This window comes from Heterodontus francisci, chromosome 48, assembly GCF_036365525.1.
Source record: "Heterodontus francisci isolate sHetFra1 chromosome 48, sHetFra1.hap1, whole genome shotgun sequence".
Lineage (NCBI taxonomy): Eukaryota > Metazoa > Chordata > Chondrichthyes > Heterodontiformes > Heterodontidae > Heterodontus > Heterodontus francisci.
In genome coordinates this window covers 16233067-16248796 of record NC_090418.1, presented here as the reverse complement: position 1 = coordinate 16248796, position 15730 = coordinate 16233067, and the positions used below count along the sequence as shown (strand labels likewise).

General features: G+C 47.1%; 1 protein-coding gene across 1 annotated transcript; it reads left to right on the top strand.

Moving 5' to 3' along the window:
* The first annotated feature begins 6603 nt into the window (after window positions 1-6603).
* Window positions 6604-8743, top strand: LOC137357494 (probable G-protein coupled receptor 139). The gene is made up of 2 exons (XM_068023843.1): window positions 6604-6649; window positions 7845-8743. Exons 1-2 carry the CDS (start codon window positions 6604-6606, stop codon window positions 8741-8743), a joined length of 945 nt encoding a protein of 314 aa, XP_067879944.1.
* The last annotated feature ends 6987 nt before the right edge of the window (window positions 8744-15730 follow it).

The following is a 15730-nucleotide window of genomic DNA, read 5'->3' as shown; positions in this document are numbered from 1 at the left end:
GACCAAAGAAGTTGCATCATTCCAAGCAGAAGGGCCACCCGCGCATCAACACGAGCAGAATTTCTCACCCACAGCTGTTACAAAAATTTCTAAATTCACTTGTAACAGCCCTTCAAAACACTCCCACAGGGGATGCTGAGACCAAGTGGGCCCACATCAGAGACGCCATCTATGAGTCAGCTTTGACCACCTACGGCAAAAGTGCGAAGAGAAATGCAGACTGGTTTCAATCTCATAATGAAGAGCTGGAACCTGTCATAGCCGCTAAGCGCATTGCACTTTTGAACTACAAGAAAGCCCCCAGCGATTTAACATCCGCAGCACTTAAAGCAGCCAGAAGTACTGCACAAAGAACAGCTAGGCGTTGCGCAAACGACTACTGGCAACACCTATGCAGTCATATTCAGCTGGCCTCAGACACCGGAAACATCAGAGGAATGTATGATGGCATGAAGAGAGCTCTTGGGCCAACCATCAAGAAGATCACCCCCCTCAAATCTAAATCGGGGGACATAATCACTGACCAACGCAAACAGATGGACCGCTGGGTTGAGCACTACCTAGAACTGTACTCCAGGGAGAATGCTGTCACTGAGACTGCCCTCAATGCAGCCCAGCCTCTACCAGTCATGGATGAGCTGGACATACAGCCAACCAAATCGGAACTCAGTGATGCCATTGATTCCCTAGCCAGCGGAAAAGCCCCTGGGAAGGACAGCATTACCCCTGAAATAATCAAGAGTGCCAAGCCTGCTATACTCTCAGCACTACATGAACTGCTATGCCTGTGCTGGGACGAGGGAGCAGTACCCCAGGACATGCGCGATGCCAACATCATCACCCTCTATAAAAACAAAGGTGACCGCGGTGACTGCAACAACTACCGTGGAATCTCCCTGCTCAGCATAGTGGGGAAAGTCTTTGCTCGAGTCGCTCTGAACAGGCTCCAGAAGCTGGCCGAGCGCGTCTACCCTGAGGCACAGTGTGGCTTTCGTGCAGAGAGATCGACTATTGACATGCTGTTCTCCCTTCGTCAGATACAGGAGAAATGCCGTGAACAACAGATGCCCCTCTACATTGCTTTCATTGATCTCACCAAAGCCTTTGACCTCGTCAGCAGACGTGGTCTCTTCAGACTACTAGAAAAGATCGGATGTCCACCAAAGCTACTAAGTATCATCACCTCATTCCATGACAATATGAAAGGCACAATTCAACATGGTGGCTCCTCATCAGAGCCCTTTCCTATCCTGAGTGGTGTGAAACAGGGCTGTGTTCTCGCACCCACACTTTTTGGGATTTTCTTCTCCCTGCTGCTTTCACATGCGTTCAAATCCTCTGAAGAAGGAATTTTCCTCCACACAAGATCAGGGGGCAGGTTGTTCAACCTTGCCCGTCTAAGAGCGAAGTCCAAAGTACGGAAAGTCCTCATCAGAGAACTGCTCTTTGCTGACGATGCTGCTTTAACATCTCACACTGAAGAATGCCTGCAGAGTCTCATCGACAGGTTTGCGTCTGCCTGCAATGAATTTGGCCTAACCATCAGCCTCAAGAAAACGAACATCATGGGGCAGGATGTCAGAAATGCTCCATCCATCAATATTGGCGACCACGCTCTGGAAGTGGTTCAAGAGTTCACCTACCTAGGCTCAACTATCACCAGTAACCTGTCTCTAGATGCAGAAATCAACAAGCGCATGGGTAAGGCTTCCACTGCTATGTTCAGACTGGCCAAGAGAGTGTGGGAAAATGGCGCACTGACACGGAACACAAAAGTCCGAGTGTATCAGGCCTGTGTCCTCAGTACCTTGCTCTACGGCAGCGAGGCCTGGACAACGTATGCCAGCCAAGAGCGACGTCTCAATTCATTCCATCTTCGCTGCCTTCGGAGAATACTTGGCATCAGGTGGCAGGACTATATCTCCAACACAGAAGTCCTTGAAGCGGCCAACATCCCCAGCTTATACACACTACTGAGTCAGCGGCGCTTGAGATGGCTTGGCCATGTGAGCCGCATGGAAGATGGCAGGATCCCCAAAGACACATTGTACAGCGAGCTCGCCACTGGTATCAGACCCACCGGCCGTCCATGTCTCCGTTATAAAGACGTCTGCAAACGCGACATGAAATCGTGTGACATTGATCACAAGTCGTGGGAGTCAGTTGCCAGCATTCGCCAGAGCTGGCGGGCAGCCATAAAGACAGGGCTAAATTGTGGCGAGTCGAAGAAACTTAGTAGTTGGCAGGAAAAAAGACAGAGGCGCAAGGGGAGAGCCAACTGTGCAACAGCCCCAACAAACAAATTTCTCTGCAGCACCTGTGGAAGAGCCTGTCACTCCAGAATTGGCCTTTATAGCCACTCCAGGCGCTGCTTCACAAACCACTGACCACCTCCAGGCGCGTATCCATTGTCTCTCGAGATAAGGAGGCCCAAAAGAACAGTGAAGAAGCAGCGATATAGTTCCGAGTCAGGATGGTGTGTGGCTTGGAGGGGAACTTGCAGGTGGTGGTGTTCCCATGAACCTGCTGGCTGTGTCCTTCTAGGTGGTAGAGGTCGCGGGTTTAGAAGGTGCTGTTGAAGGAGCCTTGGTGAGTTGCTGCAGTGCATCTTGTAGATGGTACACACTGCTGCTACTGTATGTCGTTGTGATTGGAATGATTTTAGTAGGTGGTGGATGGGGTGCCAATCAAATGGACTGCTTTGTCTTGGATGTTGTCAAGCTTCTTGAGTGTTGTTGGAGCTGCACCCATCTAGGCAAGTGGAGAGTATTCCATCACACTCCTGACTTGTGCCTTATAGATGGTGGACAGGCATTGGAGAGACAGGAGTTGAGTTACTCGCTGCAGAACTCCTAGCCTCTTGTAGCCACAGCATTTATGTGGCGCGTCCAGTTCAGTTTCTGGTCAATGGTGACCCCCAGGATGTTGATAGTGGGGGATTCAGCAATGGCAATGCCATTGAATGTCAAGGGGAGATGGTTAGATTCTCTCCTGTTTGAAATGGTCATTTCCTGGCACTTTGTGGCACAAATGTTACTTGCCACTTATCAGCCCAAGCCTGAATATTGTCCAGGTCTTGCTGCACCTGGACATGGGCTGTTCAGTATCTGAATGCTGAACATTGTGCAACCATCAGCAAACATCCCCATTTCTGATCCTATGATGGAAGGAAGGTGATTGATGAGCAGTTGAAGGCGGTGATACCTAGGACACTACCCTGAGGAACTCCTGCAGTGATGTCGTAGGGCTGAGATGATTGCCCTCCACCAACCACAAACATTTCCTTTGTGGTAGGCATGACTCCAACCAGCAGAGAGTTTTCCCCCTGATTCCCATTGACTCCAGTTTGCTAGGGCTCATTGATGCCATATTAAGTCAAATGCTACCTTGATTTCAAGGGCAGTTATTCTCACCTCACCTCTGGCGATCAGCTCTTTTGCCCGTGTTTGGACCAAGGCTGAAGAGAGGTCAGGAGTTGAGTGGCCCTGGAAGAAACCAAATTGAGCATCAGTGAGCATAGCACTATCGATGACAGCGACCTCTTCCATCCCTTTGTTGAAGATCGAGAATAGATAGGGTGGTCATTGACCAGGTTGGATTTCTCCTGCTTCTTGTGGACAGGACTTAGCTGGGCAATTTTCCACATTGCCGGGTAGATGCTAGTGTTGTAACTGCACTGGAACAACTTTGCTGGGGTGTGGCTTGTTCTGGAGCACAAGTCTTCAGTACTATTGCAAGACTGTTGTCAGGGCCCATAGCCTTTCCAGTATATAGTGCCCTCTGTCATTTGTTGATATCACGTGGAGTGAATTGAATTGGTTGAAAACTGACATCTGTGATGCTGGGGACCTCAGGAGGAGGCTGAGATGGATCATCCACTTGGCACTTCTGGCTGAAGATGGATGCAAATGCTTCAGCCTTGTCTTTTGCACTGATGTGCTGGGCTACCCCATCATTGAGGATGGGGATATTTGTGGAGCCTCCTCCTCTAGTCATTGTTAATTGTCCATCACCATTCACGGCTGGATGCGGTGGGCTTGCAGAGCTTAGATCTGATCCGTTGGTTATGGGATCGCTTAGCTCTGTCTATCACATGCTTCTGATGCCGTTTGGCATGGAAGTAGTCCTGTGTTGTAGCTTCACCAGGCTGACACCTCAGTTTTAGGTATGCCTGGTTCTGCTCCTGGCATGCCCTGCTGTACACTTCATTGAACCAGGGTTGGTCCCCCTGCTTGATGGTAATGCAAGAGTGGGGGATATACTGGGCCATGAGGTGACAGATTGTGGTAGAATTCAGTCCTGCTGCTGCTGATGGCCCACAGCGCCTCATGGATGCCCAGATTTAAGTTGCTTGATCCATTCGAAATCCATCCCATTCATCATAGTGGTAGTGTCACACAACACAATGTCTACATCTCTCTTGGCTGGATTTTGTGCAGGAGGCGGGACTCCAACGTCGGGATGTATTTGGGGGGAAATCTGACTCTGCATATTTCAACCCCTCAGTGCGAACCTCCAGACGTTTGGGGCCAAGGTTTTAAGAGGCGAGATCCAAATCCCTTTAAAGACATTTTAGGGATGGGATACCTGCCTCCAAAAGCTGCCAGCCAGTCACAGGGCCATCAGCTCAGCAGTATCAGATGTTCCACCAGGAATGGTGACCACGGCCGGTACTGCAGAGGCCTTGGCTCCAGACTCAACGCTGGAACCCTGGAACAGAGATAGGTGAGGCGGTGGTGTCACGAGGGCCAGTCTGGAAGGCCATGGGATTGGGGGAAGGTGGGTGCAGGAGTAGTCATTCGGTCCAGTGGAGGTGTACAGTTGCTCCCAGGCGAGTATCCGCTGGGGGCCACAAATTGCTCACGAAGGAGGGGTCCACCCCAAGCTCGCAGGAAGGGTATGTTATTTTAGAAGGCACCTTCCCTGTGTGGCAGAGGACAACACCCCCCCTACCCGCCCCCACACACACCCCGTTGCTGGTAAGATCACAGCGGCGGTGGGAGGACGCCATTAATTGGCCACTTAAAAGCCTCAATTGGCCTTTGCTTTGGAAGACAGTGTTAGCCTATCCTGTCCCCTGAAAGATCGGAAACAGGAATCCCACCATCAGGTTCCAGGCTGGATGGTTGCACTGTGGTTCTGTGGCACACCCACCATGAACCCACCTTCAGAACGAGCACAAGTATTGGCCCTTTGTGTGTAAAGGTTTGGCTCTAACTTTTAGATTATGTCCTCTTCCTGGATTCTTCAACCAGCAGAAACTGTTTCTCTCTATCTAGCCTGAGAGTTCTCCTTAATATCGTGACATCTTGGGATGGGACTTCACTGGCAATTCTGGAATCAGTGCCCATCCATAAGTGCCTTGGGAAGGTGGTGGTGGATCTCCTTCTAAGGTTCATTTCATTAAATGCAAGATGTCAGGGTGTCAGAATCAACCCTGGTTCAATGAAGAGTGCAGGAGGGCCAACCAGGAGCAGCACCAGGCATATCTCCAAATGCGGTGTCAACCTGGTGAAGCTAGAACTCAGGACTACTTGCGTGCAAACAGCATAACAGCATGCAATAGACAGAGCTAAACAATTCCATAACCAACGGATCAGATCTAAGCTCTGCAGTCCTGCCGCATCCAGTTATGAATGGTGGTGGACAATTAAACAACTAACTGGAGGAGAAGGCTCCACAAATATCCCCATCCTCAATGATGGGGTAGTTCAGCACATCAGTGCGAAAGATGAGGCTGAAACATTTGCAAAAATCTTCAGCCAGAAGTGCCGAGTAATGATCCATCTCAGCCTCCTCCTGAAGTCCCCAGCATCACAGATGCCAGTCTTCAGCCAATTCAATTGACTCCACATATATCAAGAAAAGACTGAAGGCACTGGATACTGCAAAGGCTGTGGGCCTTGACAACATTCCAGCAATAGTACTGAAGACCTGTGCTCCAGAACTTGCCACGCCCCAAGTCATGCTGATCCAATACAGCTACAACACTGTTATTTACCCAGCAATGTGGAAAATTGCCCAGGTATGTCCTGTACACAAAATGCAGAACAAGTCCAACCCAGCCAATTACCGCCCCAACAGCCTACTCTCAGTTAGCAAAGTGATGGAAGGTGTCGTCGATGTGCTATTATGCGGCACTTGCTTAGCAATAACCTGCTCAATGTCGCTCAGTTTGGGTTCCACCAGGGCCACTCAGCTCCTGACCTCATTACAGCCTTGGTTCAAACATGGACAAAAGAGCTGAACACAAGAGGTGAGGTGAGAGTGACTGCCCTTGACATCAAGGCAGCATTTGACCTATGGCATCAAGGAGCCCTAGTAAAACTGGAGTCAATGGGAATCAGGGGGAAAATTCTCCACTGGTTGGAGTCATACCCAGCGCAAAGGAAGATGGTTGTGGTTGTTGGAGGTCAATCATCTCAGCTCCAGGACATCACTGCAGGAGTTCCTCAGGGTAGTGTCCTAGGCCCAACCATCTTCAGCTGCTTCATCAATGACCTTCCTTCAATCATAAGGTCAGAAGTGGGGATGTTCGCTGATGATTGCACAATGTTCAGCACCATTTGTGACTCCTCAGATACTGAAGCAGTCCATGTAGAAATGCAGCAAGACCTGGACAATATCCGGACTTGGGATGATACGGCAAGTAACATTCACACCACACAAGTGCCAGGCAATGACCATCTCCAACAAGAGAGAATCTAACCATCTCCCCTTGACATTCAATGGCATTACCATCGCTGAATCCTCCACCATGAACATCCTAGGGGCTACCATTGACGAGAAACTGAACTGGAGTAGCCATATAAATACCATGGCTACAAGAGCAGGTCAGAGGCTGGGAATTCTGCAGCGAGTAACTCACCTCCTGACACCCCAAAGCCTGACCACCATCTACAAGGCACAAGTCAGGAGTGTGATGGAATACTCTCCACTTGCCTGGATGGGTGCAGCTCCAACAACACTCTAGAAGCTCGACACCATCCGGGACAAAGCAGCCCACTTGATTGGCACCCCATCCACAAACATTCACTCCCTCCACCACCAACGCACAGTGGCAGCAGTGTGTACCCTCTGCAAGATGCACTGCAGCAACTCACCAAGGCTCCTTAGACAGCACCTTCCAAACCCACGACCTCTACCACTTCGAAGGACAAGGGCAGCAGATGCATGGGAACACCACCACCTGCAAGTTCGCCTCCAATCCACACAACATCCCGACTTGGAACTATATCGCCGTTCCTTCACTGTCACTGGGTCAAAATCCTGGAACTCCCTTCCTGTAGATCCACCTACCCCACGTGGACTGCAGCAGTTCAAGAAGGCAGCTCACCACCACCTTCTCAAGGACAATTAGGGATGGGCAATAAATGCTAGCCTTGCCAGCGATGCCCACATCCCACGAACAAATAAAAAGAAAATTAACTGGGGGAGTTCTCAGCAGAAACTGAAAAGGTTTCGAAGCCTCAGTTGAGACAATTTCTCTTCATTTATATAATGAATCTCCCGCATGCTGATGGGACCTTGCAATACTCGTTCTACAGCCCAGTGTAAAAGTGCCTCATTGGAGAGCAGCACAAAGAGCTTTTTCTCACCAAATTTCCACAACAGGTGTTTGGGGAATTTTAAAGAAGTCAAAACAGGTCTCTAAGTTTCAAAAAGGAGGTCATGTATTCCCCTGAAGATAATCCTAGAAAACAATTGGTTTTGTCTGTGGGTGGAATGAATTGAATGACATAGAAGGGGAGAAGAGGGAAATCTAAGAAGGGAACGATCAGCTATAGGGTGAGAATGCGATGGAGATTACTGTTGTTATTGATTGCTATTTTTTCTCATTCCAGTGAACTTGGTGACAATTTGGATTCTATCCCAGGGGAAGTGCAGTCTCTCCAGATGCATCACTCTCTACTTGGTGGCCATGGCAGCGGCAGATCTGATGGTTGTCATTACAGGAGTGATACTGAATCGCATTGTTTACTATTACTTCCCAAACACTTCCCTGTACATCACCCCTGTGTGCAGTTGTGTCATTGTCCTGCTCTGTGTGGCGAGGGACACTTCTGTCTGGTTGACCGTCGTTTTCACTTTAGATCGGCTCATAGCCATTTGTTCCCAGAAACTGAAAGCAGGATATTGCACTCCGAAAACAGCATCTTTAGTGATTGGAGCAGTCTGCCTACTGTTCTGCTTGAAGAACATTCCCTGGTATTTTACATTTGAACCTGTCTATATCACTGACAATGTGCCATGGCTCTGCCAATCAAAACCCTCATTTTACACCTCACCTGCGTGGATTGGATATGATTGGCTCCACCGAATCCTCACCCCATTCCTCCCCTTTATCTTGATTTTGATCTTTAATTGTCTGACTATCAGACATATTTTAGTGGCCAATAGAGTTCGCAAGGGATTGTTGTCCAGTCACAGTGGGGCTGAGGCCGACCCAGAAACGGAGAGCCGAAGGAAATCTATGATTTTACTCTTTTCCATATCGGGCAGCTTCATCATGCTATGGATGCCCTATGTCATTAATTTCTTGTATTATCGAATCACAAATACGCATTATTACACAGGTCCGACTGATCCTGGATACATCCTGCAACAGATGGGATATATGTTTCAGCTTTCCAGCTGCTGTACGAACACCTGCATTTATGTGGTAACTCAGACTAAATTCAGAGAGGAATTGAAAAAGATAGTCAGAACTCCCTTTAATCTAGTTGTTAAATTACTCAAATAAGTACAACTAAAGCCAGTTGAGAACTAACTTTCTCACAATTCTTGTCAATTCCATTGGCGACCCAGTGATATTATGGTGCAGACTCTGAACATAAACAACATTCTACAAATAAATAGTCTGTTTTGTGGCACAGTTTGATGGGTTTTTCTGTGATTACACATGTTATGGACAGGTGGAAAGGGTTTGAGTGGTTCCCCCTGTTCACCTCTCCACTGACCGCAAACGTGTTTTGTTTAAAATGATGAGTTAGCCCCTGATCCTGTTTTAGGATCCAATAAACAGACAAATGACAGATTAAAAAACTATTTAAATACACACAGTTCCCAAAATGCTCACAACCTCACCACACAAGCATTCACTCACACATGCATACACTGGAATAGATAGATAGAGAGGGAAAGGGTATGTGCTTTACACTGAGGTAGGTGTTGGCGACTCACAGTAAACCTGCTGAATCTTCTAAGGATGACAGTCTCTTTTAAATGGTGCAGGCCTGGGTGTTTGTAGTCTTGAACTTGTTGAAGTGTTGTTGACCTCTGGTGGTTAAGACTTCAGACTGGTGGTGGTGGTCACTTCCGGTTCTCTGCTGCAGCAAGGTGAAGTGTAGAATTAGCAGCAGGCCTTCTTCTTTGTGCTGGGCTGATGTCACAGCCTTTGGCAGGACAGATTTACGTGAAGCCTTGGCTTGATCTCCCCTCTTTCTCCAGAGGGCTCCCTTTTAAGGTAAAAAAATATCGCGTTAAAGTTTTTGTGAGTTGAAACATAGACTTCTCCCCTGGTGTGACCACACAATGGACCAGGATATGATGATTATGGCTATCAATTAAGGTTTTAATGGGTACTATTCTATGTTGATGTTGCTACTTCACACCCATCCTGGTTTGTTGTTGAAAGACATTCATATTCATTCTGGTGGGAGTGGGGTTCTTCGTTGTCTCAGAAGAAAGCCATTCAATTCAGGAATTTTTCTTTCTGGTTTCAGGATGGGTGCGGTTGACACCTCTTAGTCCAGATTATATCCTTTTGGCCTTTTGAGACAGTGACGCACTTTTCGAATACACAGTCCACGTCATCTGACCTTTGCAGCACATTTTCCACTTTTTTAAAGGAAAAGTCAATTCCAAAGAATCAAGATTGGATACAATTCATATCTCAAAAATTAGGAATGTAATATGTCTTTACTGGGCATAACACACGTCTAATCTCGTGTGTGTTCTGCAATAGCTTTCGATGCACTTTTGCAACAGAGCCCAAACATTCAGGAGGCTTTTAATGTCTTGCGTACTAAAGAAAATCATTACCCCAAAAAAATCTCCATAACAACCCCACTCGAGGTTTATGACAAACTTAATTTAATAATAAGCAAAGGGCTATGGAGATTAAGGTTCAGCAAGAATCTTGATTAGGTGGTCCACTCAAGGAAACAGGGGTTCTGTGCAGAATTTGGGATAATGACATTTTACATTGCTTTAAGAAACCCTAGTAACGTTTGGGATATTTTTCTTAAAAAGAGTTTTGCTCCTTGCCTTATAAAGTTCAGGGACCAAAGCATAATGAATTGTAGAAACAACTTTCCCCAATTCACATTGCATTTTGACAAGGCTAATCACTGAGTACTTGGCATAACTAATCGGATGGTTGGATACTGCGTCACCCAGCCAATCATTCAGTATCATGGGAAGGAAATTCGGGAGTCACATCACCAACGTACTCCAGATGTATCAATAACTCCCAGAAGTAAATTGTGAAGAAACTGTTTGTGATATTTCATTCAATTTCAAACTTCGAATGAATCATTTTCTCGGGGCATAGAGAATGTACAGCGAATAACCCCACGCAGATAGATGGTACAAAAACAGTTTAGAGCACACAGAACGTTAGCTCTTTCCGCAATATATTTCCTTTTCCAGTATTGGTCACTGCTGAGATGCACCAGAATTCCTCAGTACCCTTTTTACTTGTAAGTGTTTGTAATAGTAAGCAATGTGAGATGGTATGTAGTAGAGTCATAGAGTTATACAGCAAAGAAACAGGTCCTTCAGCCCACCGTGTCTGTGCTGGCCATCAAGCACCAAACTATCCTAATCCCATTTTCCAGCACTTGACCCGTAGCCTTGTATGCTATGGCGTTTCAAGTGCTCATCTAAATACTTCTTAAATGTTGTGAGGGTTCCTGCCTCTACCACTTCTTCAGGCAGTTTGTTTCAGATTTCAACCACCCCGTGGGTGAAAACATTTATCCTCAAATCCCCTCTAAACCTCCTGCCCCTTCCCTTAAATCTATGCCCTCTGGTTATTGACCCCTCCGCTAAGGGGAAATGTTTCTTCCTATCAACCCAATCAATGCCCCTCATAATTTTGTGTACCTCAATCAGGTTCCCCCTCAGCCTTCGCTGTTCTAAGGAAAACAACCCTAGCTTATCCAGTCTCTCTTCATCGCTGAAATGCTCCAGCCCAGGCAATATCCTGGTGAATCTCCTCTGCACCCTCTCCAGTGCAATCACATCCTTCCTATAATGTGGTGCTCAGAACTGTACACAGTACTCCAGCTGTGGCCTAACTAGCATTTTATACAGCTCCATCATAACCCCCCTGCTCTTATATTCTATGCCTTGGCGAATAAAGGCAAGTATCCCATAAGCCTTTCTAACCATCTTATCTAACTGTGCTGCTGCCTTCAGCGATATATGGACAAGTACACCAAGGTCCCTCTGACCTTCTGTACTTCCTAGGGTCCTACCATCCATTGTAAATTCCTTGCCTTGTTAGTCCTCCCAAAATGCATGACCTCACACTTCTCAGGATTAAATTCCATTTGCCACTGCTCTGCCCACCTTACCATCCCGTCTGTATCATCCTGTAACCTAAGGCTTTCCTCCTCACTATTTACGTCCAAGTGTCTCAAGCCTGTGTCCTCAGCACCTTGCTCTACGGCAGCGAGGCCTGGACAATGTGCGTCAGCCAAGAGAGACGTCTCAATTCATTCCATCTTCGCTGCCCTCGGAGAATCCTTGGTATCAGGTGGCAGGACCGCATCTCCAACACAGAAGTGCTCGAGGAAGCCAACATCCCCAGCATATACACCCTACTAAGCCAGTGGTGCCTGTGATGGCTTGGCCATGTGAGCGGCATGGAAGATGGCAGGATCCCCAAGGACACATTGTACAGCGAGCTCGTCACTGGTGCCAGACCCACCGGCCGTCCAGCTCTCCGCTTTAAAGACGTCTGCAAACGTGACATGAAGTCCTGTGACATTGATCACAAGTCGTGGGAGTCAGTTGCCAGCGATCGCCAGAGCTGGCGGGCAGCCATAAAGGCGGGGCTAAAGTGTGGCGAGTCGAAGAGACTTAGCAGTTGACAGGAAAAAAGACAGAAGCGCAAGGGGAGAGCCAACTGTGGAACAGCCCCGACAACCAATTTTATCTGCAGCACCTGTGGAAGAGTCTGTCACTCGAGAATTGGCCTTTATAGCCACTCCAGGCGCTGCTTCACAAACCACTGACCACCTCCAGGTGCTTACCCATTGTCTCTCGAGACAAAGAGGCCAAAGAGATTTACGAAACAACCAATTTTCCTGTCATCTGCAAACTTATTGATCATACCTCCGATAGTCACGTCTAAATCATTAACGTGCACTACAAACAGCAAGGGTCCAGGCACCGATCCCTGTGGTACACCACTGGTCACAGGCTTCCTCCCGCAAAAACAACCCTCGACCATTACCCACTGTCATATGCCACTAAGCCAATTTTGGATCCAATTTGCCAAATTGCCCTGGATCCCATGGGCTCTTTCTTAACCAATCTCCCGTGAGTGGAGATTAGTTAAGCCTTACTGAAGTCCATGTAGACTACATCAACTGCTTTACCCTCATCTACACATCTAGTCACCTCCTCGAAAAGGTCAATCAAGTTAGTTAGACACGATCTCCCCATGACAAAGCCATGCTGACTCTCCCTGATTAATCACTGCCTCTCCAAGTGGAGATTAATCCTGTCCCTCAGAATTTTTTCCAATAGTTTCCCAATCACTGATGTTAGACTCACCGGCCTGTAATTACCTGGTTTATCCCTTCTTGAATAATGGTACCACATTCACTGTCCTTCATTCCTCTGGTACCTGTGGCCAGAGAGGATTTGAAAATTGTGTCTGGGCCCCTGCTATCTCCTCCCTTGCCTCACATACAGCCTGGGATACATCTCATCTGTGCCAGGAGATTTATCCACTTTTAAGCCCACTAAAACAGCTAAGACCTCCTCCCTTTCAATGCTAATTTGTTCGAGTATATCACAATCCCCCTCCCTAATCTCTACATCTACATCGTCCTTCTCCATAGTGAGCACAGATGAAAAGTAAACATTTAAAACCTCACCTACATCTTCCGACTCCACACACAGATTGCCACTTTGGTCCCTAATGGGCCCTACTCCTTCCCAGGTTATCCTCTTGCCCTTAATATACTTATAAAACGCCTTAGGATTTTCCTTTATCTTGCCCGCCAATGTTTTTTCATGTCCCCTCTTTGCTCTCCTAATTACTTTTTTAAGTACCCCCCAACACTTTCTATACTTCTCTAGTGCCTCCGCTGTTTTCTGCACTCTGAATCTGCTATTAGCCTCCATTTTTTTCCTGATCCAATCCTCTATATCCCTTGACATCCAGAATTCCCTGGACTTGTTGGTCCTACCCTTCACCTGAACATAACTATTTTAAATCTTACCGAGTTATGGTCACTATCCCCGAAATGCGCCCCCACTGACACTTCTACCACTTCTCCAGCTTCATTCCCTAGGATTAGGTCCAGTACTGCCCCTTCTCTTGTTGGACTTTCTACGTGCTGGCTCAAAAGTCTCTCCTGGATGCACTTTAAGCATTCCGCCCCCATATGGTTTTCCTGGAACTCTCTGTAGCTTTCAGTTTCATTTCCAATGAATGCCTGTCTCAGAGAAAAAACACAAGCTCGGAATCCAAAGCCATGGCACCTAACAGTATATTCAGCAGGTCAGCTGTATAGAATGCAGTCTGCACATGTAGACTCCACCCTTGGGAAAAAGAATGCCTCACCTTTGTAAGGTTTTCTTTAAAACAGTTCAAAAATACAATATATTCTTAATATCATTAACAGTTTTCACAAATAGCTTATTGTATAGTGGACAGGCAACATTTTCCAATGTTGCAATTGCACATCGCATATATACAAAATCATAATGCTTAACCAATAACAAAATGAGAATTAATGGAACTCAATCATGGTACAATTTTCACATTTCCTTCACTTTTCTACCCATTCTTCAACTCTGAGTAGACCATTCACATTTCCATTCCTTTTCCCTCTGACATGAACAAATGGTTGAAACATTAAACTCCTGAAAACAGCCTGATATTCTTTGTTCTGAAATTTTTCAGAAACGGAAGTGGGTTGTGATCTGTAGAAACCAATACTTCCCCCGACGATTGATGACAAATACCTCAAACTCTTGTAAAGCCAGTCCAAGACTTAAAGCTTCTTTCTCATTGGCCGAGTGCTTTGTCTGATGTTTATTGAGCTTCTGAGAGAAGTAGCGAATGGGCAGTTCCATAGCAGTAACAACATCTGGGAGCCGTACCAGTTCTACCCCTATGTCACGATCATCATTAGCCATTTTGAATAGTTTAATAAAGTCCGGGGCTGGTGAGGTGAGGGTGACTGCATTTGACATCAAGGCAGCATTTGACCGAGTATGGCATCAAGGAGCCCAAGCAAAACTGAGGTCAATGGGAATCAGGGGGAAAGCCCTCTGCTGGCTGGAGTCATACCTAGCGCAAAGGAAGATGGTTGTGGTTGTTGGAGGTCAATCATCTGAGCTCCAGGACATCACAGCAGGAGTTCCTCAGGGCAGTGTCCTAGGCCCAACCATCTTCAGCTGCTTCATCAATGACCTTTCTTCAATCACAAGGTCAGATGTGGGGATGTTCGCAGATGATTGCAATGTTCAGCACCATTTGTGACTCCTCAGATACTGAAGCAGGTCGTGTAGAAATGCAGCAAGACCTGGACAATATCTAGGCTTGGACTGATAAGTAGCAAGTGACATTCGCGCCACACAAGTGCCAGGCAATGAACATCTCCAACAAGAGAGAATCTAACCATCTCCCCTTGACATTCAACAGCATTACCATCGCAGAATCCCCCTATCAACATCCTAGGGGTTACCATTGACCAGAAACTGAACTGGAGTAACCATATAAATACCGTGGCTACAAGAGCAGGTCAGAGGCTAGAAATCCTGAGGCGAGTAACTCACCTCCTGACTCCCCAAAGCCTGTCCACCATCTACAAGGCACAAGTCAGGAGTGTGATGGAATACTCTCCACTTGCCTGGATGGGTGCAGCGCCAACAACACTCAAGAAGCTCGACACCATCCAGGACAAAGCAGCCCGCTTGATTAGCACCCCATCTACAAACATTAACTCCCTCCACCACCAACGCACAGTGACAGCAGTGTGTCCCATCTACAAGATGCACTGCAGCAACGCACCAAGGCTCCTTAGACAGCACCTTCTAAACCTCTACCAACTAGAAGGACAAGGGCAGCAAATGCATGGGAACACCACCACCTGCAAGTTCCCTTCCGAGTCACAGATCATCCTGACTTGGAACTATATCGCCGTTCCTTCACTGTCGCTGGGTCAAAATCCTGGAACTCCCTTCCTAACAGCACTGCGGGTATACCTACCGCACATGGACTGCAGCGGTTCAAGAAGGCAGCTCACCACCACCTTCCCAAGGGTTATTAGGGATGGGCAATAAATGCTGGCCTGGTCAGCAACACCCACATCCCATGAATGAATAATAAAAAATTTTTTGTTGAACTGTTCCAAACTTCCAGCACCACCCCTTCTCCCTCCATAGATCTGCACTTTTTCTCTGATTTAAATGTGTACCAAATTCAGCTTTAGAACTTTTTTTACTTGTTTTGTGGGATGTGGGCGTCGCTGGCTGGGCC